Source organism: Rhinatrema bivittatum, chromosome 2 (assembly GCF_901001135.1).
Source record: "Rhinatrema bivittatum chromosome 2, aRhiBiv1.1, whole genome shotgun sequence".
NCBI lineage: Eukaryota > Metazoa > Chordata > Amphibia > Gymnophiona > Rhinatrematidae > Rhinatrema > Rhinatrema bivittatum.
The window spans coordinates 500,138,345-500,162,802 of record NC_042616.1 but is presented as its reverse complement, the minus strand read 5'-3'; the positions used below and the strand labels follow the sequence as shown (position 1 = coordinate 500,162,802).

General features: G+C 41.5%; 1 protein-coding gene across 3 annotated transcripts; it reads left to right on the top strand.

The window, feature by feature from the left end:
- Window positions 1–647: 647 nt before the first annotated feature.
- On the top strand, window positions 648–24,405 carry C2H6orf52 (chromosome 2 C6orf52 homolog). 3 transcript variants are annotated; one of them, XM_029590642.1, is made up of 4 exons: window positions 648–780; window positions 1,152–1,353; window positions 9,324–9,375; window positions 23,837–24,396. In XM_029590642.1, the coding sequence occupies exons 1-4, from the start codon at window positions 710–712 to the stop codon at window positions 24,013–24,015; spliced, it is 504 nt and encodes a 167-aa protein (XP_029446502.1). In that variant the 5' UTR covers window positions 648–709; the 3' UTR covers window positions 24,016–24,396. The 3 variants fall into 3 exon arrangements, with proteins under 3 accessions (XP_029446502.1, XP_029446503.1, XP_029446504.1); XM_029590643.1 differs by lacking the exon at window positions 23,837–24,396 and adding an exon at window positions 22,968–23,490; XM_029590644.1 differs by having other exon boundaries at window positions 677–780; window positions 1,254–1,353; window positions 23,837–24,405.
- Window positions 24,406–24,458: the final 53 nt, after the last annotated feature.

The window sequence follows — 24,458 nt, the reverse complement described above, 5'->3', positions numbered from 1 at the left end:
AGCCGCTGTCATTTAAACCAATACTTCTCAAACTCCAGGTCTGAGCCAATTATTGAATACTAAAAAGCTTAGAAGTGGGTTGTGTGACTTAAAAAAAAATAATCACCATTCATTTCACTCATTCAGGAAAGTCAAGAGTGCAAAAGTAAGTATGAGCGATTTAAACTTATGGCATGAAAGTTTTTGGAAAATGTTCTTTTATGATGGGTTCCGTGATTCTGTTCGTGCTCATAACTGGATTCTTGAAGAGCCATAACTCTCAGCTCATCCTTGTTGGAAAGGGTAAAAACATGTGGGAAGGAGCCAGCGGGTTCTAACCGTGCCATGTACCTCCACAGGCTGCAGTGCCTCACCCTCTTAAAGGCCAAAAAGCCCCGAGAGCCTCGCCAAGCACTGCAAGAGGTGGATAAATAGCAGCAGAAAGCAGAAAGCCCGGGGACTCGCCAGGCCAGAGCCTCAGCAAAAAAAAATAGCACCGGGATGCAGATTCTGTAACTGAAACATGTCTGCATAATGGACTCCTCTTATGTTTCGGATTTGATTTTATTATTTCCCATGGTTAAGGAGGAAGCAATTAAGCAAGCAGCAATTTTCTCTTTCAGAAGCAGCTGAGGAGGATAATTGGTTCTCTTGAAATGCACCCCAGTGGCTAATTATTAATCAGAAGTGACCTGCACAAGACTGGTTGGTGTAAGGCTGTGCTAGCCAAATGAATAACAGTAATAGCACCGTGGGTTTTAGTTTAACCCAGCAAAATAATTACTATGGGTTTTGGCAAAGGTGAGAGTTGTTTTTACTTAGGTATTTGTTTATTTATTTGGCCGGGGTCATAAATACCAAAGGACTAGGAATCTGAAATCATAGTCTGTACATTTAGTTGCTTTTTTTGACCGTATTCAAGAAGTTAAACTGATCTTTTCTAAAGTAACCTAGGAACCAAGTAAAGTTGTTGATGCTGACTTAAACTTCTTATATGGTAGCAGTGGTAAAACTTGCTGTATTTTCTATCCTTTAAAGGTTTGTAAAGTAAGATACAACGTATTAGCTGTCTCTTGTTCACTGTGCATCCCCCCACCCTTCCTACAAAATGGGGGAGGAAGCGGGAGAAGTTTTAATTGACCACAGATTGTTTTGGTTTGTTTTAACGATAGACAGAAGGAATTCCAGAACCAGGCCCATAATTACAGCTACTATTGTGAGCATTATCAGAACTATTACTCAAACTGGGATTATGATTCCAATACTGCTTACAGCAACTATGGCTTTACGTCCTATGACAATGTGCAGCCTACCCCAAATCCTTTCCCTGCTGCTGCTGGAGGAGATTCTGCTTGGACTTCAGCATTTTCTGAGGTAATGTGCATTTTGCTATAGCACTTAAGGCACAAATCCTAGGCTTGTTTAATTGCATGAACTTTTGCCAGCCCTTCCAAGGTTTTTCTCTTCAGCTAGTAGCTGTGGCCTAAACAAGTTAGAAAAAGACTGTAAAGCTATTCATATGAGCACTTTATTTCTTAAACAACTTTATGCTGGCTCCCTGTGTGACTCTTCTTTTTTTTTTTTTTTTCCAGTTTTGGGCTAGATCTATAAGCTTTCTGGGAAAACACATTATTTCTAGCTTTTGTATAGTTATACCTAGAAAGGGGGTCTAACCTAGTCAGATGTTCCCAAATCTATCCTGGGGGACTCCCAGCCAGTCAGGATAACCACAATGAATATGCATGAGAGAGAACTTGCATGCCATGAAAGCAGTGCATGCATATTAGACCATAAGAACATGCCGTACTGGATCAGACCAAGCATCAAGCCCAGCATCCTGTTCCAACAGTGGCCAATCCAGGCTATATAAGTACCTGGCAAGTACCCAAAAACTATGTCTATCCTATGCTAGTAATAGCAGTGGCTATTTTCTAAGTCAACTTGATAAATAGCAGGTAAAGGACTTCTCCTTCAAGAACTTATCCAATCCATTTTTTTTTAAACCCATCTGCACTAACCACATCCACTGGCAACAAATTCCAGAGTTTAATTGTGCATTGAGTGAAAAAGAACTTTCTCCGATTAGTTTTAAATGGGCCATATACTAACTTCATGGAGTGCCCCTAGTCCTATTATCCGAAAGAGTAAATAACTGATTCACATTTATCTATTCTAGACCTCTTATGTATTCATTATGGATATCCTGAAACCCTCACTGGCTGGGGGTCCTCCAGGATGGATTGGAAACCACTGGCTTAGTGTTTAGAGAAGGGGGCTGAAGAACCACAGAATCCTGCTGACACTCTTTATGACCTTGGGCAAGTCACTTTAACTTAAGGGCAGATGTTATGACACAGCACACTTTTTCACTCTATTTCAGTGCACAATTTCTTAGGTATATATACATCTTTTTGGCTAGCATGTTAATGCCTAATGCATTGGAACTTAAAATCATGTAAGTCTTGAGTTAAACAAGGCCTTCCCAAATGTTACATATAAATGTTGGAGGGGTTGTGGGATGACCTGCATGTCTTTATCATATGTGGTAGTCTTATTTCAGTGTTTTGGTGAGAAAATAGTAGGGACTGAATTGACCCGGCACCCAAATATGCCCTATTAAATGTTCCATCAGAGAGGTGATCAACATATACAATCACTGATACAACAAATTATTCTGGCTGCTAAAAGTGAATAGCATATCGGTGAAAAACATTTGAGGGCCCTTCATTGGCAGCTGCTGTCTATAGGTGCATAGATTGCATATATAGACTGAATATGATCATAGCATTCCAAAATTTGAAAAGATATGGTCACCATACATACAATGGAAAATGTCTTATCTTCCTGTCTGGTAGTGATGAAGCCAATTCAGTTTTTTGTTTGTAGAATATATCAGATTAATCTTTACAACATTGTTATCCTTGAAATACTTTGAACAATTTCCATTATGGTTCTTATGTTTTACTTGTTTAACATATAAATTGGAGAAAACTAGGTAGATCTACAAATGTGTACAAACAATAGCATGCATAAATTGCATTATAGATATATATAATGGTTTATGCTTGGGAAAACATTTCTGCACATGTTTTACTCCTAAAATCTGTATATACTACATGAGTGAAGCACTTAAGGTATGTACCTAAGTTATGTGCATGAATCCAGGACGCTCCAACTCTACCAGGAGTTAAATTTGCAGTGTTTAAGCCTACATGCCTGTCAACGTGAGACTCGCATGGTGGAGTATCTTTTGCAAAACTACTTGCCTACACTAGGTGTAAAATTGTATGCCTTCAGGCCGATACAGTACAGCTGTGCTGAAAAAAAAAAAGCGCATCAGTTTTCGGTACCTGCTTCTTGGACGCCCGACTGGGCCCCGTGATCGGTTGGGCCAGATAATGTGGACCCAGGCCGCTCGGGAGCCTCGTGGAGAAAGCAGGGGGGGGGGGGGGGGGTCGTCAAAAGAACAAATGGCAGGTCAGGGGGAGGCTAGGGAGCGTGGAGTTAAGGGGACACGTAAAGGAAGGCAGAGATTGGGGGAAGGGCTGGTTGCCATGGTCCCTGAGGAGTTGATTGGCCGGCTGGCCAATGGGGTTGTGGGAGGTTAGGAAGGAGTGCAGGCACGGGAACGTGTGCCAGAAAGCTCGGGGCAGCAGCAGGAGAAAGCAGCAGAGCGAATTCCCTCCCTTATGTATAGATGGTCGGGGCTTGTTGTCGCAGTGGGGTGGGGGAGTTGGCGGAGGGCCCGAGCCTGAGTTGCATATTTGGTTCATTGTTAAAAAGCGGGGTTTCAGCAGAAGATGGTGGTGACAACTGAGGGGGGCGGTTGTCAAAAGGGGGAGCTCCTTGCTAGAAGTGGCGGGAGATGGCCGGCGGGACTCCTTGCAGGCAGGTGGCGGGAGTCTGAACCCGGTGGGGGGAAAAGCCGGTTGGTTGAGCCGAAAGCTGGATTGGGACCACTCCTGCCGGGGGAGCGGCGGAGGGTCAGAAAAGGGGGGGGGGAAGCTGAAACCGCTACTGTGAATATAGTGTTAATATATTGTTAACAAAGTGTTAATATGGTTGTTATGTTGTGGGGGCTCGGGTCTCCAGGTTAATAAAGCTGCGGCCTTATTTTACCCAAAGAATGGTGCAATGTGTTTATTGGGGCAGGGGAAGGAGAATGGCGAGCGAGTGAAGTCATGGATGTCCATATTAAGAATGTGTGCTCAGCCACCTTCCTGGGTGCATGATACTGAATGCAAATGAGGGGTTGCACTTCGTGTGCCCCTAGCACCTCCTTGGCCCAGGAGAAGTAGCTGTTAGTGGGTGTGGAAAATAGACGCTTGTAAAATTGAGCACTATTGTCTGCTTTTCTGTACACTTTTTTTTTTTTTTTTTTTTCGTGCTGCTAACTTCTGAGGGTAAAATGTGCAGATCGGCTGCACCCCCCCCCAGCTCAGGTGAATGAGTAATAGCCTCATCAACATGCATTTCCATTTAATTTCAGGGGGGTGGGGGAAGGGGTTGGATGTGGCTGAGCATCCAAACCAGGTTAAAGTGCGCTCAGCTGAGTGCACTTTACGGTATCGGCTTGAATGTGTGCAAACCAAGTGCTGATATGGGTAAAGTTTGGGGCCTTACATTGTTAACCCTCTGGAGCAGTAATATACCTACTGTACTTGATTCTGTTACTTGTCTTTCCAGACTTGTGCTTAATCTCTAGGTTGACTGCTTCAGGAGATAATGTGTACATAGACGCACAAAGCAGATACACAAGCAAGTTCATTTTAAAGAACAAAGCACTAGAAGCCACTAAATCTGTCATGGAATCCAGCACTTCTAGGGCTGGCTCTTGCATCTGTGATTAAGAATTTATTAGCCATGTTAATACTGTAGGATTTCCCATTATAGTAATAAAGTAGTGTGATTGCTGCCTAAATGAAGAAGTTACAAGCAATCATCCCTTGTTCTCATCGCACTAATCTCAAAATAGTCACAAATGTTACTTTAGTACAGTAAAAAGGTATTGCCTACAGCTTGTCTGATCTATTTTTTTTTTATTCATTATGGTAAAAAGAAAATAGTCTCTAATTTTTAAGCACTTGCGTGGCAGTGTCAAATCCTTTAGTGTGACTTCCCATTCTTTGGCTGAAGATGGCTTCTATGCTGCCACTTTTTACACTGAAATGCAAAGAAGTATGGGCGAACAAAACATTTTTGCTTAGATCTAAGAGCCAGCCTGCTGCTACCATAATGTGATCAGGGACAGTGGGCAATGGAGCTGAGCCTAAGGTGGCCCTGCTTCCTTGTAAATAGGAAAAGAACAGAGGGGAATTGTTCTTCTCTCTCTCACTCTCGGCTGGTGCAAGGGTGTTAGGAGCCATAAGTGAACTTACCTAAACATTGTGCATATTTATAATAGATTTTATATGAAAATGGACATTCACAGTACAGTCTTCTAAAGTAAAAATAGCACTTAAAACATCTACAGGCCAATATGGTATGGTGTGCTGTACACCCACAGACTTAATATCATAGCGATATTTAAGTCGGGCACCAAAAATACAAAAAGAAAATCTGCCCAACGGGTTCGAAAATGGACACTCAATTTTGCCAATGTCCATTTTCCGAACCTGTTTGGATTCTTAGGTGCTGCAGTGATGGCCACTCCCATGGGGAGGAGCCCCATGGGGAACTGCAGTACCAGGCTAGACTCGGATGCACAAACACAGAGAGAATCTTTTATTGTACAGCTTGTAGAGTTCACCAGAGGTGACAGTAGTGAGTAGATTCCTGCAGCAGCAGTCTGGTTTCCTCTGCTGAGGAGACCTGTCCCACAATGGTAGTTATAGGGAGCTCCGATGCAGATTTTCAATGAGGAGCTGTAGGTGAGACAGACTGGTAGATGTTAAAGATTACTCACACTCTTGTAGCTGTAATGGTGGCATTCCCAGCAGATAGAAATAATAGTAGCAGGCACCAAGGTAGACAGCTCAGGCCCTCAAGGAGTGAGTACCTGGATATCTGATAGGCACCTGGAAAGAAGCATAGCCCCCCTGAGGAGCAGGTACCCAAGTTAGTAGAACCCCCGGAGGGGAGAGAGCTCCAGCAGCAGAAGAAGTGGCAGAGCAGCTTAGACTGGACAAATCCAATCCTTGCTAACTCAGTCAGCAAATGGGCAATCTAAATACCTGGATGTTGTGACGTCACTGGAGGGGGACGCCCCCGAGGTTCGCCAACTTTGGAATAAAGACATGGGTAGCATGCGCACCCTAGGAGGCCCTCTAGTGAATCATTTATTTATTTATTTATTTAAAGAATTTATATACCGGGGTTCCTGTATAGTATACATATCACCCCGGTTTACAAGGAACCAAAACTATCGCTAAGGAACCGTAACTATCGCTTCATTTAGCGGTTTACATTGAACATTTGAACATAGTTAATTTGAGAAAACATAAATAAACATAAAATAGTTAATTTGAGAAAAGGTATATAATATAAGCTGGGGAAGATACGGAGGATATGAAATGCCTTTTTTCTTGCTCATTAGTTCTATGGGAAAGCTTGTTCGAACAACCAAGTCTTAAGTTTCTTTTTAAATGTAGCGTGGCACGGTTCAAGGCGAAGGTCCGGAGGGAGCGAGTTCCAGAGAGAAGGGCCCGCTGTGGATAGAGCACGTTTCCTGAGGGAGGATTTCGCCTGTTGTGTGGTTAGTCTGTACTGATATGCGCTTCTAGTTGGTTTCACTGATGTGTGTAGCTGAATTTGAAATGTTAAATTGAGTGGAGCGATATTATGTAAGGCCTTATGTATCATCATTAAGGACTTGAATTGGATCCTGTATTTTATCGGGAGCCAGTGTAGATGATGCAGGATTGGGGTGATATGGTCTCTTTTTTTGGCATTTGAGAGAATTCTTGCCGAGGCATTCAGGACTATCTGAAGTGGTTTTGTGGTGCAAGCTGGTAGGCCAAGGAGGAGAGAGTTACAGTAGTCCAGTTTTGGGAGTATGATGGCTTGTAGAACCATGCAGAAATCTCTGTACAGAAGGAGTGGTTTTAGTTTCTTTAAGGTTTGTAGTTTAAAGAAACATTCTTTTGTTGTGTTATTGACGAATTTGTTGAAGCTGAATCCACCGTCTAAGATGACTCCCAGGTCCTTTACTTGTTGAGAAAAGGTATCCGGACTTTGGTTGGCGTTCGGAGGAGTGGATGGGACATAGTTTTCCGGTGCTATAATGAGGATTTCAGTTTTGTTTGTGTTTAAGACTAGGTTGAGGCTGGTGAGAAGGTTGTTGATAGCTGCGAGACATTTACTCCAGTGTGACATGGCTTTGTGTAGTGTGTCCTCTATAGGGATGAGGATTTGTATGTCATCCGCATATAGGAAGTGTATAAGCTTGAGGTTGGTGAGTAATTGGCAGAGAGGGAGAAGATATATATTGAAGAGAGTCGGGGAGAGGGATGAACCTTGCGGAACTCCCCTTTTAGATTCGATGGCACGAGACTCTTTGTTATTTATCCTGACCTTGTATGATCTGTCCTCCAAAAAAGATTTGAACCAGTTGAACGCTGCTCCTGTAATGCCAATGTCCGTTAGGCGTTGTGTTTGATTTTGTTGTCGAATCATGGTGGAATGCCCTGCCATAGCCGCTTCGGGGACACCGGAGAGTGCGGCAAGCAGACGCGGTGGCTGCCATTTTCCCTGAGGCTGGTGGAGAAAGCAAATATTGAGGTGAGGCATGTGGGACAAAGCAGTCTTGAGTCCGGATGCAACACTGTGGCTGTCAGCGGGTTCAAAAACAAACGCCAGTAAAATTTAAGCATCAGTTGTTGGACTTGCTGACAGCTGCCGTTTTCCGCTAATAAGGTGATAGGGACGCGCTAGTGCCTCCTTATTAGCACCAGACCTAATTTTAAATACAGAATCATGAGCCCATGAGAGTGGCCTGAGCATGCATCAGGAGAACGGGTGCTGAACTCTGAGCACTGGCTCTCCCACACCTCTTATTACATCAGCCTGCTAGTATATCTCACAGGCACTGCTGTGGTCCAGAAAACCCCTGTAAAATGTAAGACACTAACACCATATGATATTAGATCTATTGTAATGCATGGTGGGTATGGGCTTGTCCTTCAAAGCCACAAATAAACTGAATTATGTGGTAAATCTCCCATATCAAAACAGCACTAACTTCCAGCATTTAAACAATAACAGCTCTACATATGGAAAGAAAACACTGCAAATATTAAAACAGGCCCTAAAACACTAATAGAAATGATGGCAGAAAAAGGCCAATTGGCCCATCCAATCTGCCCAGCAAGCTTCCACACTTATATTCCCATCCTTATCTGTTTCACCAACCACCAATTTCAGGGCCCTTGTTGGTAACTGTTTGATTCAAATGTCCTGCCCTCCCCTGACATTGATGCAGAGAGTAATGTTGGAGTTGCATCAAAGGTAAGCATAAGGCTTAATGGTTAAGAGTAGTAACCGCCACATCAAGCAAGTTACCCTGATGCTTGTTTATCCAGACTGCACAGATCAATGCCTTGTTGGATGTCTGAATGTAAATCCTGTCTTCCACATTTCCCCCTGCCGTTGAAGCAGAGAGCAACGCTGTATACACTTCCTAATGCATGCTGTATAGGGATCTATATAAGCTTGACTTCTAGCATACATAAAACTATAGCAGCCTCTTCTTTCAGCTCCTGCAGCCAAGGGGCCTTCTGTCTGCAGGCCAATGCCGCTGAAATGATGGTATCTCCTTGCATGCACAAGCCCCCAGAAGAGAGAGTTGTGTGGGGGGAGAGGGATGCCATTGCTGTACTACCCTCAAAAGTGTGACACTCTAGATAGCCACCAGGTCCTCTTTATGTATTTTCCTAGCTCCTTCATTCATAATCTTATTTACCTTTTTTTTTTTTTTTTTTTTTTTTCCTCTCCCCATCACCTTAACGTGCCTTGCAGACTACTAGTTCCCTTCACCAAAAAAATCAAATTCACATTTTGAAACTGTGTACTTTGCTGACAAGTGCCACTCTGGTTAGTTTTCAATGTGCACACAATTCAAAATATTGAAAAGTTGCCAGGTTCTTATGGCCTGGATTGGCCACTGTTGGAACCAGGATGCTGGGCTTGATGGACCCTTGGTCTGACCCAGTATGACATTCTTATCTCTATCTTCCTCATTGTAATGTCTGTCTAGACTTCTGTATTTCAATTTCTTCTTTGTCATTCAGTATCCTTTTAATTCTTTATCTCTCACTTTCTACATCTCTTCTCATTCCTGACTTTTTTATTGCATATCTGAGCCTAAGAAATGTCTAGTTGAAATTTAATGTAATTTATGATTTTAGTTTCAGGAAATGCTGGCTGCCGTTGAGAGTAATGAGCAGGAACCTGTAGCTGGTAAGCACCTAGAGGCCCAGTTTTTATGTTAAGTTAGTGTGATCATATAGTTCCTTGTCAAGAGGAACAGGCTGAACAATTCCTTTTCTTTAAAAAAAAAAAAAAAAAAAAAAAAAAAAAAAATCTGAACTCTGTGCTTGCAATGTGATAAAACAGACTGGCTCAACCTGTCTTCACTCCCTCCCCTTCCTCCTCCTTATATAAAGCTATACAGATTTTGTTTAAGTGCATTGGAGCAAAAGGTAACGTCTATGAACATAAAAGCTTTTTTTACATTCCATTAACTATTATGAATAGCAGCATGAGAACTCATTTCTTTGTTTCATTCCTGGAAGCTCCCCCTTAATGATTCTCAATGTGAATTTTTCTAAATCTGGTGGAGGCAATAAACCAGTAATGAAATTCAAGAAGGCATTGGGATAAGTGTGTGGAGGATCTATAACTGTGACAGGACAGCCAGAAATCAACTGGCATCTATGGCATTGCCCAACTTCTTGGTGCAGACTAGAGGGACCTTGGCGGCCAAATTTTAAATTTGCCACCCACGAAAATATAGTCACTTTAGCACAAGGCTGGGCCCTGAGCACACTTTCAAAAGGGCCCGGCAACCTGCGTAGATTATATATGGGTAAAATTGCCGGGCCCTGAAAAGCAGGCGGGCTGGGGAGCATGGTGGGGGTGAAACAGGACTGAGGTTGGTCAGGACAGCAGCCATTAGCCGCTGTCCCAGGGAAGTGCACCCAGGCAGCCAGCCAATGCTCTCAAGTTGCTTCTGCTCCAACAGAGCAGTAAGCAATAAACAAGATAGGGAAGAGGGAGGGATTGTGGGTAGGGAAGTTGCCTTCCAGTCCACTCCTTAATTGGAGCAGACTGGGAGGGAACTCTTAAGCCAGACTGCTTTGCTACGCATAATCTTACAAAATTGGGCCCCCTCTGCATGCGCCGATGCGCACAGGTTATAAAATCAGGGCATCAGTGCCGGGAAGCGCATGCACCTTTTTTAAATCTACCCCTGGGGTTCTTATCTGCCATCATTCAGTTTGTGTGTAAACCAGGATACTGCTGAGCTTTGCTGGACCCTCAAGCATGTGTTCTGGTGCATGGCATACCTAGAGACTCTCTGTCTGTGTGAATCACATCAATTTATCAAAGCTTATACTATAAAAAAAAATATAGAACTTATTTTTTAGCCCTAAATTTTTTTTTACACTTTTTAAAAGGACAAAGTATATGTGTATATACTGTCCTTTAAAAAGTATAAAAAAAAAATTTCAAGAAGAACTTAGAAATAAAATCAGCTTCCTTTGTTTTTAGGGCTTAAAAAAAAAAAAAGCAAGTTCTCTAATTTTATACTATAAACTTCAAGAAATTGAAACAAGTAAATTGTACATGATCAGGACTTTTTATACAAAATTTGTATTTCAGTTTCCCCTATTTTGTGTCTCTGGGGAAAATGCTTAGTACATGGGCCCCAAAGAATGTTTTTATACCTTTTTATCTTCCTGTATAGCTTTCAATGAAGGGGAGAAATCTTGTAATAGTTTAATATGGTAGGAAGAATAAAACAAAAAAAAAAACCTTAGCTAATTGCATCACTTCACACATTCAATTCATTAGTAGAATCTGTCTAGAAAATATCTTAGCTGTGAGTGGGTTCACAAAATCTGGTAGTAATAAACTGATAAACATACTCTTTGTCTCAGAAAAAAATTCACAAAGATCCCATAAACATGTTCCTATTCCTGAAGAACAGCTGAAGAATCCAGGCTTGTTCCAATGTGAATGGAACAGAGGATGGTCTTGCTCAAACTTCTACAAGGAATCTACAGAGGGTCTGGGTGAGATTTAACTCTATAGACCATTCTCCTTAGCCTAGGCATAATGTTTCTTCACTAGTAGATCACAAATCTTGGTTCCTGGAGAGAATGCCTCTGCTGGAATATCTGACGTCTCAGATACTTTATCTCTTTAGGTGAAACATTAAGAGATTTAGGAATTTTTTTTATTTTTTTTTTTAAATCTCAGTTTAAAGCATGTTGGCTTTTTTTTTTTTTCTCCTCCAGCTTTTCCCTCTTAACAGGCATAACCAAATTCTCCATAATCGGCTTAGCATTAAATATCTATAAGACTTTCACCTTCTGTTCCAAAATGATGTTTCCTCTTGGTCATGGGTCTTAATTTAAAATTTATTTTTTTTTGAATATTAGCAGCTCAATGGTTTCAAAGGTAATCAGTGCAGATTTGGTTAAAAGGCTTCTCAAATCAGGGCCAGTACAACCACTGTAGGGGCAAATCCAGTTCTCAAATACAAAAAGGCAATGTCTTCCATAAAAGAGCCACCGTCCTGCTATCTTGGGATTTGAATTGCTCACCCAAACAACTGAAACCTCTCCAGTTTTCATGCAGGTTTCCTCCTCCAAACTGAGACAAAAGTACCTTTCAATACATCCTCTGCAGCAACCTCTTCAGCTGACTGCCACTGGTGATCTGTAGCTGCATGCTAACCTCTTCAGCTAGAAGGAGGCTCCCCTTTTCATTCCCTCTTAGTGGAGTAGACTGAGGAAGCAGCTGTTGCTGCTTGTGACCTTGGGCAAGTCACTTCGCCCTCCATTACCTCAGGTACAGACTTGGATTGTGAGCCCACGGGGGACAGGGAAATACCTGAATGTAATCCACCTTGAAGGGCCTGAAAAACCACCAGGCATGGTGGCTCAATGAAACCCGAAGCTGCCTTGCAATGAAGTGCCTGAAAATTGGAATATGAATAAAACTTAAACAGCACTGGGACCCACATACTGTTTCTGATATCTGGCAGGGGTGAAGTGAAGGAGCAGGGTACAACTTTTCTCTTTCCTTCCATTGCTCTGTTATGGGATGTTGAAGGAAAGTGAGGAACAAGAATTTGTATCTGTGTAGGTCAGGACACTGGCATCTATCAGGTAAGCAGCATCTTCATTCTGTCACAGGCAAGTTATTGAAGTAGCAACAAGTACTGTTTTAAGACTCAATTTGAGAGAGATCTTAGAAATGAACTATTAAGAGTAACATAGATGTCACCATATAAAGACCAATTGGCCTAGCTATGCTTTCCATATCTCTAGCTAAGGATGTTTCCCAGCTATCAACCACACAACTGAACACCCAGACTACATTAGTGCTGGTTGTCACCAATGCTTCCTTATCACCTTCCACTATGACTTTATTTTAACCTGTGTATGTGTGTGGGGGGGGTTTAAAACACTTTGGTTATTAGGGGGAAAATTTTGTCTAGGACCAGTGCATGGGAATTAGGTATCCTAGACAAACCTTATATCCTTACACTGTTCCCTCCTCCCCCCACTCATGGTCCCCTTAACACACATTGGTATACACTTATAATACATCTTAAAATAAAGAATCTTCAAGGGAAGTCTATTACAACTTCATTTATATTGTGGTTGCATATACTTCTGTGGTGCCAGCCAGAAAACCCTGCAAAAGACACTTGGTACCCAAATGGTATTAGGCCTATTGTAACATGTGTTGGGTGTGGGCTTAACCCTCAAAGCCATAAGTAAACAATTACAATATAGTAAACTTCCCATACCAAATGGCACTAACTACCAGCAGTCACAGTAACAAACTTGCATGTGAAAAGGCAAAATTGCCAATATTACATAAAGTTCTAAAACATAAATACACTTCCTATTAGGAAAAGAGAACAAGCCAAGCTGCTATAGATCCCTACCCCCAGCTGAAAACCTCACCTCTGTTATACATCTGGAATAAACATTTCTCACAAAATATAAAAGTACAAATAGAAATGTGCGTACAAACTGAACTGGAAAGAGCAACAAGCCAGACTCTCTATATGCAATGCATCAATGCAAAATCATTCCTCCTAAAAAAAACAAACCATTAATAAAGATTTCAAAGCAAATATCACATTCAATAAGTAAACTCATTTTTTTTTTGTTTAAATTTCCCATACACTAATAAAAAATCAAAATAGGTGCATGAAATGATATCTAAGGATAAAATCCTCCACTTTCTATAACTGGGAACTTCTTGATCTCAAGTCACTCTGAGATTGTGGTAGATTGGGGGTGTGTGGGAAGGTGCACAGACATCTTCCTCTCTGATGCATACTCTAGCACACGTTGTGCTCTCACTCATTCTTGGCAGGCCCCTCTCCTTATTTGGCCACTGGTTGAATGGGCTCTGCCAGGGGTTCATGCTAGTGATTTTTGCCATCTTCTCCCACCCACTCAAGGTTTGGTGCTCATAAGTGCCAGCCTTGGGGGAAGGGGAATGTGTAGTGTTTGTGTTTGGGGGTTTTTTTTTGTGTGTTTAATTAGGGCAGCCCTATGACCTGACTAAGTTAGCCTGACAAACTTATGCTGCTAACTTTTAAAATAGCTAAGTATATTCAGTGGAGCTGTTGTGGGATATTCAATGGCACCTAAACAAGGCTGGATTAAGGCCAACTGACACATTAAGACGTAGGTGCTGAAGGTGAAATAAGAAATTAAAACTTCAGTTTTCATCCAGGTCATCCCCCAGGCCAGATGCTATAACTGTTAAAACGAGTTCATAATTTAATACTAAATAGCAGTAAGTAATGTAAGCAAATTATTTACTTTTAACTAGGGGCAACAGAAAAAATGCAAATTTTCAACACACTGAGGTGCCCTATGCATGTGCTTATTTTACTTAATGGTTCATCCAGGGCTGCAGATAACTTTTAGCTGACTTACTTGCCGAGCTGCACCGTGGCTGAATATGGACCCCAGTGTTTATATACACTTCCACATGGCACATATTCAACTTGCACTGTTCCTTGTGCAGTAAGGGGAGGCAGACAATTAACAAAATTCTCCTGTTTTCAAAAATGATTGTTACAAAACACACTTCTGCTTAACTTTTTTTCAATTATACTGGGAAAGCTTTAAGAAAGAGGACACTAATATTTTTCCTTCTGGTGAAAGCACAGAGCTGTGGGTCCTGTTGCTTACACCAGTTTAGCCTGAGGAAACTACAGCACATGCCTCATGTTTTTACATTGATCTCTCTTTATGGAAGAAAAGCACAAGTGTTACATTATAGTCCACATTTTGATTAGTAAGCCATTCCAAAGAAGATTAAAAACAATTACATGGGAAATCCCAACTATTGGACAGGTCTCCGTTTTTATAGTGTAACAGATTATAAAGCAAAAATACAGAGCAAGTGAAAATGTAGAAGTAAGAGTTCAGAACACAATAGCAAAGAAGCTTTTGCCAGTAAAAGGGCACAAAAAATGTTGAGGTGCACTTTTCTACTGATAGGCACCAGTGAAAGGGAAGATGGACTCTGCTTAATGGCATGATTTCTTTCAGGGTCTTAATCTGGGGTACCTGCAGGTCTACTGGATGCCACCTAGTATAAGGTGGTTTGATGTGATTCTGTTGAGCAAAGAGTCAGTTCTTGTCCAGGGTGAGGGGGGGGGGATGGGGGTGTCAAGTAATCTTTGAGGCGGGGGAGCATTGCACATACCTAGTGCTGCTCCTGTTGCGTTCACTGAAATAGATGCTTAGAGTCAACAGCTGTGGAGAAAAGCTTTTATATTTTATAGCATTTTAAATAAAGCCTTATGGAGAGAGTCTGGAAGACTGCTACGCAAAGCATCAGTGTAAAACTCTCTCTCAAATGATTTCACTGATAAGATGATGTATAGGATTTTCCACTTGTTTCTTTCCACCCCTAAAACCGAGTTACATAATTGTCGATTTCAATGATTGTTTCTAGTAGAAAACCAATCTAAATGGCTGTATATTAATTTGCTCTTGCTCTCCATCAGGCCAATTCAGTAAAGTCCATGGGAGAGCGAATGCCTACTCGCCTGTGCACGCGATTCAGTATTTAAATGAGGCCCGGCGGTAGAAACGGGCAAAAGGAGGTGCTAGGGTCATTAGCGTGTCCCTAGCGCCTCCTTTTGGCCCAGAGCGGCGGCTGTCAGCGGGTTTGACAGCCGATGCTCAATTTTGCCAACATCTGTTCTCAAGCCTGCTGACAGCCACGCACTCAAACCAGACGCCAGCAAAATTGAGCGTCCAGTTTTCGACCAGACAGCTGAGGGCAGACTTCAAATTTTTTTTTTCTTTTTTACTTTTTTTTTTACCCTTCGGGACATCAGACTTAATATCGCCATGATATTAAGTCTGATGTGCACAGAAAAGCAGTTTTTACTGCTTTTCTGTGCACTTTCCCGGTGCCAGAAGAAATTAGCGCCTACCTTTGGGTAGGCGCTAATTTCTGAAAGCAAAATGTGCGGCTTGGCTGCACATTTTGTTTTCTGAATCGCGTGGGAATATCTAATAGTTATGCATTTGCATGTTGAGGGCACTATTAGGTGCCACGGGTTGGACGCGCGTTTTTCGGCCCCTTACTGAATAAGGGGTAAGGGAAAACGCACGTCCAATGGCGGATTAACAGTGCGCTCCAACGGAGCACGCTGTACTGTGTCAGTCTGTAGTTAACATTTGCATATTAATTCATCTTCCTTTATCTCGGGGCTTGTTAGCTGCAGTGTCAGCATGGCCTTGTCCAATCTAAATATGCTTCTGTAATCCTGAGGCCCAGTCTTCTGTTAATTCAGCATGCCTATCTAGCTTCTCTCTCTTGTTCTCTCAACCATGCTCACACATGTAATGTGTTTGAGGGGGAGAGAGCATAGTCATGTATAGGAGATGGTGGGTGTGTGTCTGAAGAGTTTGTGTGGCCCTACCTCCTCAAGGTGACTGGAAATCAAAAGATCCCTGGTATGGACAGCAGGAGACTCTTAATTCTTATTAGTTTTAATTTTTGGGGTGTAATTTGTTTCTACTGTGTTTGAAATATTTTATTGGTGTTTGGGGAAATTGTGGATATTCTATTTAACTGGTTTCAAATTTTTTTATGACTGATTTTACTATTATGATTTTTATTTTTATTTAAAAACATTTCTATACCGTTGCTAAGTAAAATACTATCGTAACGGTTTACATGTAGGCACATATTTCATGTAGGTGAAAGTGTACTATAGTACATTCTAACAGGTGCCGTCAAAGATTCGGTTACAATATATCATTGTACATAGTAGGTCATGACCAATTGTACCAAGGTACTTACACGGGTGGTTTTATCACACATAGTATTATAGTTATATATTACAGTTTTATATTTCTTTTTTAATGTCTTATGAAGAATGGTAATGTGTTGGGGGCGCACCCCCCCTCCCCATATCGTTTCTCTGCTTAGAGTAGCTTCTTGTCGGTTCCAGTTCAGTTCTTCTCAGCACATTTTTATTTATACTTTCTGGTCTCTCTCTATTCTGTACTTGGTCAGTGTTCTCAGTGTGTGTGACCAAAGTGAGGTATTCTGCTACCATATAACTTATCTATAGTGATCTAAAGCAGCTGTTTTTGTGGGTTTTTTTTGTTCTGTTTTCCTAATAGGATGTGTATTGGTGTTCTAGGATCTGGTGTAATATGTGCAGTGTTACCTATTCATAGATGAAGTTGTTACTGTTTGAGTGCTGGCAGTTAGGGTTGTTGTGGTATGGGAGGTTTACTATATTGTAATGGTAATTCTGTTTTATTCATGACTTTCTGAGGGCCAAGCCCTCACCTTGTACACATTATACAAAATGTATTCCATAGGAGTTCCAAGTATCATTTTTGCAGGATGTTCTGATTGGCAATGCATGTAAATATATGTATGTTGTAAGTGTTTTGGCCTCAGACTGTAATTTTGTAATGTTATGCATAATTGAATTGTGTGTGTGTGTGTGGCTGTAAGGTTTGCTTAGAGTATCTAATACCCTCCCTTTTGACCATGGATTTTGTTTGGGGGAGGGTGTCTATTTTTTAAGAAATATAGATTGCTAGAGGGATCTGGGCTTCTGCTCTCCTTCTGCCCGCCCCCCCCCCCCCCCCAACAGGAAGATCAGTCAGCCACACGGCCGCGGGACCGCTTCCCCATGTGTGCCGTGCAAATGCACGGAATGGTGCACCAGGCCTGGGTCCTTCTCTTTGTCGCAGAGATGTGATCCCACAACAGTGTTACAGTTCCGGTGCCAGTTGGGTGGGCAGCTGCCCACCCATGGCTACGCCACTGCTGCCTACCAATATCTTATCAGGTTAACATTCACTGCTTGCACTTAGTTTTCTGTTCCATTTGACATCTTATTTCACAATTCTTTTATTTGACCTCCCAGATTTTGATTTAGGGACTGCAACTCCACTTCTACCTTTTGAATATTTGCTTTCAGTCTTTTTTTACTAGCTGACCCATAGTGTGTTTTAGGGGGTAATTGGAACAACTCATCCCTTTCTCAGACAGACAATATCCCTGTTGCGTCCTGAATCCTGCGTTCCTCCTCTGCCAGGTCGACTGGAGATATAGATGGTAAAATTCCTTCCAATGCTCGCGGCCCTGTTGCTTCAAACGGGCTCGATGAGAATTGCAGTGCAAGCGTAGTTTCGCCTCCTCGGCGTCCCCCTCTCGTCCGGTAGGTGATGACATTCCGTGCCGCATCCTGGAGGCTCGCCCATGTCCGCTGGGGCCGTGGAGGGCTACAATCCGGGGGACTGAGAGTAGTTTCCCCAAGCAGTCATGGAACTCCCTCTCCAACTACTGCAGCAGGGACTTCATACCCCATTTTGTCCAGCATCGGGGTTGCAAAAGCTGTTATCTTTTTGGTCAACAGGTAACACGGGTTCAGGAGGGTAAAACCCGTATTTTACCGTTCCATTTTGCAGGCATCTTGATAGGAAAAGTGAAAAATTTATTTACTTTTATGAGATGTATAATGTACAATAGTTTAAGCTTAAACATTTTTACCAAAAGCGTATGTGTATGTATGTATGTATGTATGTATATGTATATATATATATATATATATATATATATGTATATATATATATATATATATATATATATATATATATATATATATATATATATATATATATATATATATAAAAAGCTCTTAAGTTTTAGTGCTGCATTTTACTACAGTCTTATGACATCTGCCTATAAAGGACAACCTTAAAGAGCCATTTACCTGGGTAAATCAGCTATAGGAAAATTGCCCATTCAGATATGGGTAAAACTAAGCAATAGGATCAACACACACATGCTCTTTTTTTTTTTAATCTGTGGGGGAAAAGTAAGCAAGCTCTCAGATGGGGTTGGGGCAGGGGAAGCAATAACGTGCATAATTTTGCATTTTTTTTCAAAAGTAGACTTCTTTTGCAGAGAAAACAGATCCAAAGCTCTAGGAGGTAGATATTCAAAAGGATATGAGGTCTATAAAATCATGAGGAGTTTAGAATGGGTAAATGTGAATCTGTTTACTCTTTCAGATAATAGGACTAGGGAGCACTCCATGAAGTTAGCAAGTAGCACATTTTAAAACAAATCTGAATTTTGTTTTCACTCAATGCACAATTAAGCTCTGGAATTTGTTGCCAGAGGATATGGTTAAGGCAGTTAGTGGAGCTGGGTATAAAAAAAAAAAAAAGTTTTGGATAAGTTCTTGGAGAAGTCCATTTACTATTATTAATCAAGTTGACTTAGGGAATAGCCACTGCTATTACTGGCATTAGTAGCATGGGATCTCAAGCATGCTTCGGTACTTGTAATCTGCATTGGTCATTGTTGGAAACAGGATGCTGGGCTTGATGGACCCTTGGTCGGACCCAGTATGGCAACTTCTTATGTTCAAAATTAAATCATTTAGATAAGTGTGGTGGCTGGGTCACAGCCAGAGGAAGACATCTGGGTGCTCTTTATTTAGAATGTAAGAACATGGCCTCAACACAAAATGGCTACCAGCCCTCCGTTTAAAGTCAGCAGTACTCTTCAGCAAAGAAACCAAAAACATTTCTATGGTGGCCCTTATGTTGGGGTCTATCTGATCTTTCATACAAGTAATCAGTGTGGTTCACCTTACTTCAGGCTAAATATAGCTCGGTTTTAAAATATATGCAGTTCACCAGCCCTTATAAATACATGGTCCTTGCATAATCTGGGACTCAATCTGCTCCCTGGGGCCTGTCTAACCTTCTTAGGTCGTCCAGTTTTAAGGACTGGTTAAGGGCTCCTCCCTTCATCCAGGATTCCCTGCGGGGGTCAGGCTTAAGGAAGATAAGGCAGGATAGCTGTGTCCAGTCTCTTAAGGGTAACCGAGGGGGGACTCCTATAAAATGAGTAAGTTAGCTGGATAACATTTATCCAGCTAAATTACATGAGTTTCAGCAACACATCTATGCTGCTGAATATCTACTTAGCTGGGTAAGTTATATTTTGGATAAGTATGAATATAACTACTTGTTCAGCTAACTTAGGGCTGGATTTTCTAATGTCTCACACTGCTCTGAATCCCGTGGGGGCGGGCCTGTGAAAGCCGGCAATGATCGCACCACCGAGGTATTATTGCTGCCGGCTTTCGCACCTGGTGGTGCTATTGGGCGCGCTACTGGCAGCAATAAGGGGTCTTACCTTATCGCCACTAGCAAAGTTTCCGCAGCATCTGCCCAGACTCCTCTTCCAGTGCAGACTCCGTTCCGATCTAGCTATCACATGCAAAAAGGGAATTTTCGCGTGCGGTAGGGTTTGAAAAATAACCCCCTTAGCCTGATAAGTAACGCCTACCCACTAGTTATTGGCTATCCATTTAGCTGGATAAAGCACTTAGGGCTAGACTAATCAAAGTATCACATGCAATAGGAAGAGGGGCGTGTCTTACAGTAATAGCGCACATTGCGATAAATGGGCTATCTTACAGGCCGACACAGTAAAGTGCGCTCTATTGAGCTCACTGTTAGCCTGTGTTTGGCCGCGTGTGTTCAACATGCTATTTTTACCCCTCATACAGTAAGGAGTAATAATGTGTCAAAAACGCGTGGCCAACCCCCCTGAAACTAATAGCGCCCACAACATGCAAATGCATGTTGACTGGCCTATTAGCTATTCCCGTGCAATTCAGAAAGCAAAATGTGCAGCCAAGCCGCACATTTTACACTCAGAAATTAACACCTGCCAAAGGCAGGCGTTCACTTCCCCAGTGCCAGCAGAAACTGCTTTTCTGTACACCCTCCAACTTAATATCATAGCGATATTAAGTTGGAGGCCCCAAAAATAAAATAAAAAATCTGCCTGCTGGTTGGAAGATGGATGCTCAGTTTAGCCACCATCCATTTTCCGAACCCGTGGCTGTCAGCAGGTTTGATAACAGACGCCAGAAAAATTGAGCGTCGGCTGTCAAACCCGCTGACAACCGCTAGGGTCCCTAGTGCCTCCTTTTTACTGCAGGCCCTCATTTGCATTTTTTGTTTTTCTGAATCACACGCCCAGGAGAGTGGGCACTCGCTGGCTCTCCTGTGCTTCTTTCTGGTTCAGCCCTTATGTGCTTCGCATGGGTATTACTGCATTGTGTGATAACTTTTTTGCACTTTGTGGTAATACCACAATTGTTGCAATTCCTACCTACGAGAGTGAGTGTGTGATTGTGACAGACTAGCTATAAGGCCCTTCTAGTTAGGTATTTATACCTCTGTAGGAGGCCCACCTAGTCACTCAAGGTGAGGTTTAGGTAGTAGTGTAGGGGTTAGGGGCCACTTTGACATGCAGAGTGCGATGTACGAACAGAACAATGCTCTCTTGTGAAAATTTGATGACCTTCCGAGTGAGGCAACTCACTCAAAGATGAAATTTGTACAATGTTCTCTCAACCTAGATATGGGCCATCTTTGGATATGTAGAGAGGCAATTTTCAAAGTGATGCTAATAGCTGCAAAGTTTATAAGCACCTTTATTTGTGCTTTATATTGATACACAATACACTCCTAATAAAGTGGGACAAAAAGCACTTAGGGAGTTGAGGAACTATTATGCAATTTACAAACTAGTTTTGTTACTACAAATCTTTATTCAAATATGTACACACAAGTTGACATGCTAAGTGTCCAAGTTCTAACAATGAAAACCTAATACAAAGTTGCTCTAATGTTCCATAAGAGACATTTTCTAATTTGCTAATGTCTCACATTATTAACATCAAACTTGTTACTTTGTAACTATACAATGATGAATCAAACCACAAGGCATGATACAATTTGAATGCAGTTAAACAATCCCAGAATACAAGACTACATAGATTGAATGTCATATTTATACATGGGTAAGATAAAGCTATAATATCCAGTGGTGTACAAACTCTCTAATTGCTGCAAGTTGACTACTACTTTCAGAAGCTCAAAATGAATCAACAAAAAGTTATGATACAACATTCATTCATAGTGTACTAAGAAGATGTTCCTGTTTGTGTTTCTTTATAATGTCCCGATAAGGCCCTTGTTTCACCAACTTGGCTTCTTCAAGGGGAAAACGCTGACAAGTTGGACACCCACAAAAACACTTAAGCTCCTCCCTTTTAATCGCAACAGGGGGTGCTACAGATGTAACTAGGTCTATAACTGGTTTATTAAGCTGATAGGTGTTCAAGTTGAGTGTCACGTATCAAGTATACAAATTGTTCTTGTAGTCCCAGCTGTACTGTGCTTGCCTGGGTTTTATTTCCAGATTGTGCTGTAAGTTGGGATTTCAATGGCAAACAAAGCCATGCCAAAATTTCCCACGTTGCTTGTGCTCACATGCTCGGGAAAGGTATCCTCTGTGATAATTTGGGTAAATATGTTTGAAGCTCTCTCGCACGTGAGAAGTGTATACAATTAAATTCAATTGATAAGCTGATTTAATCAACTACAATTTAATTCAGATAAAGTCATTTGATACAAAAGGAAGACATTCAAAGTGATTGCTTACCAAGTGTTAACATTCTTTTTGCCAAAGCTTTGGGCATGCTTATGATCAGGACAGCAACAGCCCCAAATATTTTGAATATACTGTATATATACCTTTGTGTACTTTTTAACTGATTACAATTAGCATCTAATTGATTAACATAGCAATCCTTTATCCTCATGAATTACTAAACTAAATGTACAAGAAAATATTGCTTTATAAAATACATCAGATCACTACATCAAGACACCTGTGTGCTTTGCTATAGTAATTCCATCTAATTGACAAAAAAGCACTTGATGTTTATGTCTCTATTAATGTATCTTCTAATACTTCTATATTGTAACACATGCATACAATAGGTATGTTTTATCATAAATGGATAAAATTCTTTAATTAGCAGTGGACTCTGGTTTAAAAGACACACTCGAGTAAATTTGTGCTACAGATTCTGGGAGCTCTGCCATGCCTGGGCCATAAATCACTCCTAAAGTGCTAGCTGGTTTCCCAGACCTGACAACTGAAGAGAAAAAAAAAGTCCCTCTTAAACTAGTACATTTAAGAACACCAGTGCTGTCCTGAGCAGTGCTGCACTGGTGTGTGTGGGTTTTTTGTTTGTTTTTTTTTTTACTGGGGGGGGGGGGGGAAGATTCAAAACAATTTAAAATTCTGAGTGGAACAGTTTATTGGTTTTCATTTTTTAAACATAAGGGAGGGGAGTAGATGGCAATGACATGTCTAAATTTTGTGTTTTTTTTTTTGTTTTTTGTTTTTTTTGGGCGCAGACCCTGATATCTATCTAAATGTTGATGAGCTGAACAGAGCATTCATGGCAAGAAGTGAAGATCTGTATGACTCTCTCATCAATTGCCAGTGGCAACCACTTGATACCATCACATCAGAAATTCCCGAAACTGTCTCAGATTTTGTGAATGTATAACATAGTTTAGAATCAAAGACTGACATGTATTTTGTGTAACTGCTGTTTGGAAAATGTTTAAAGGACGGAGACTTGAAAACGTGACTTTTCTTTAAATGCTTCTCACAGCCTTTATCATGTGAGGGGAGGGGGTCTTTTTTTGGGAGGGGGAGGTTCATCTTCTGGATATGTACAGTAGAATATTCTAGTATAAACAACTCAGTTTAATAGGAAAACTTACTAATAAAAGTCTACTTCCTGTAAAATGTTCGGCTGTCCTCTTATTTTAAAGCATTGGGCAAGGGCAGTTTATTTTACTTTACATATCTGCATCTGTTTTCATGGAAAGGGTAATTACCTTTTTTTTTCTCAGTAATGGTTGTCATTGGTCTATCTTAAAATAAGCTACAGCAAACTCTTACCCTATGCCAAATCCTTCTGATTTCTAATATCCTACATCACATGGCTGAATGCAACCTATAGGCTGCTATTCCTAAATTAGGTCTCAAGAGCCCATATGTCACACATTGTGTAGGGCTAAACTCTCATCCATAAATGGTAACTTTATCTGAAGTGTCCTGAATTGGGGGGGGGGGGGGAAGAGACAGATCTGGGCCCTGTGCATTGCCTTTCCCTGTAGACACTTTTACTGCTCCTATAAACATCTGTAACAATCTTTTTTTTTTTTTTTTTTTTTTTTTTTTTTTTTTTTCCCCCCCCCTTTTTCAACTGCAGCAGTGCTTCCTAAACTTGTCCTGGAGGACCCCATCAGCCAGTTGGGTTTTCAAGATATCCATGATGAATATGCACCCAGCAGCAGAACTCCATCACAGCCCCACAAGAAGTCCCTACCTCGTGATTCAAGCCAATCACTTGCAATTGAGTACTCAGTTTCAGAGAATCCAGCCTCCTAGCAGATCATGCAACAGTATCCCTATCACGATGGCTTGAGTAATTCTGCCACAGGTAAAACATCTCACCCCGATCAGGCACCCCACTAAATGAAGATGCAGCCTAGATTTCCAACTGCAGAACACATTCCAGTCTTCTTGAATAGCCTTATTAAACAAATCATGCCCCATCGCAGAGAGACAGACCATCTTCGCCATATAATCCCTTACAAACATTGCAGGATCAAGCCACCTTGTGCACTTAAGCACCAATCTGCTGATTCATTTTTTTGCTAGACTGTGATAGCAAATCCTCTGCTTCATACATGCCAGTCTTGGAATGATATCTGACCAGCACAGGACTGTGACAGGCAATCACAACAGCAAGGTAGAAGAGGTGTTCCCCCCCCCCCCCCCCCCCCCCCCCCCCCCCCCCCCCCCCCCACCCCCCCCCCCCCCCCCCGGAT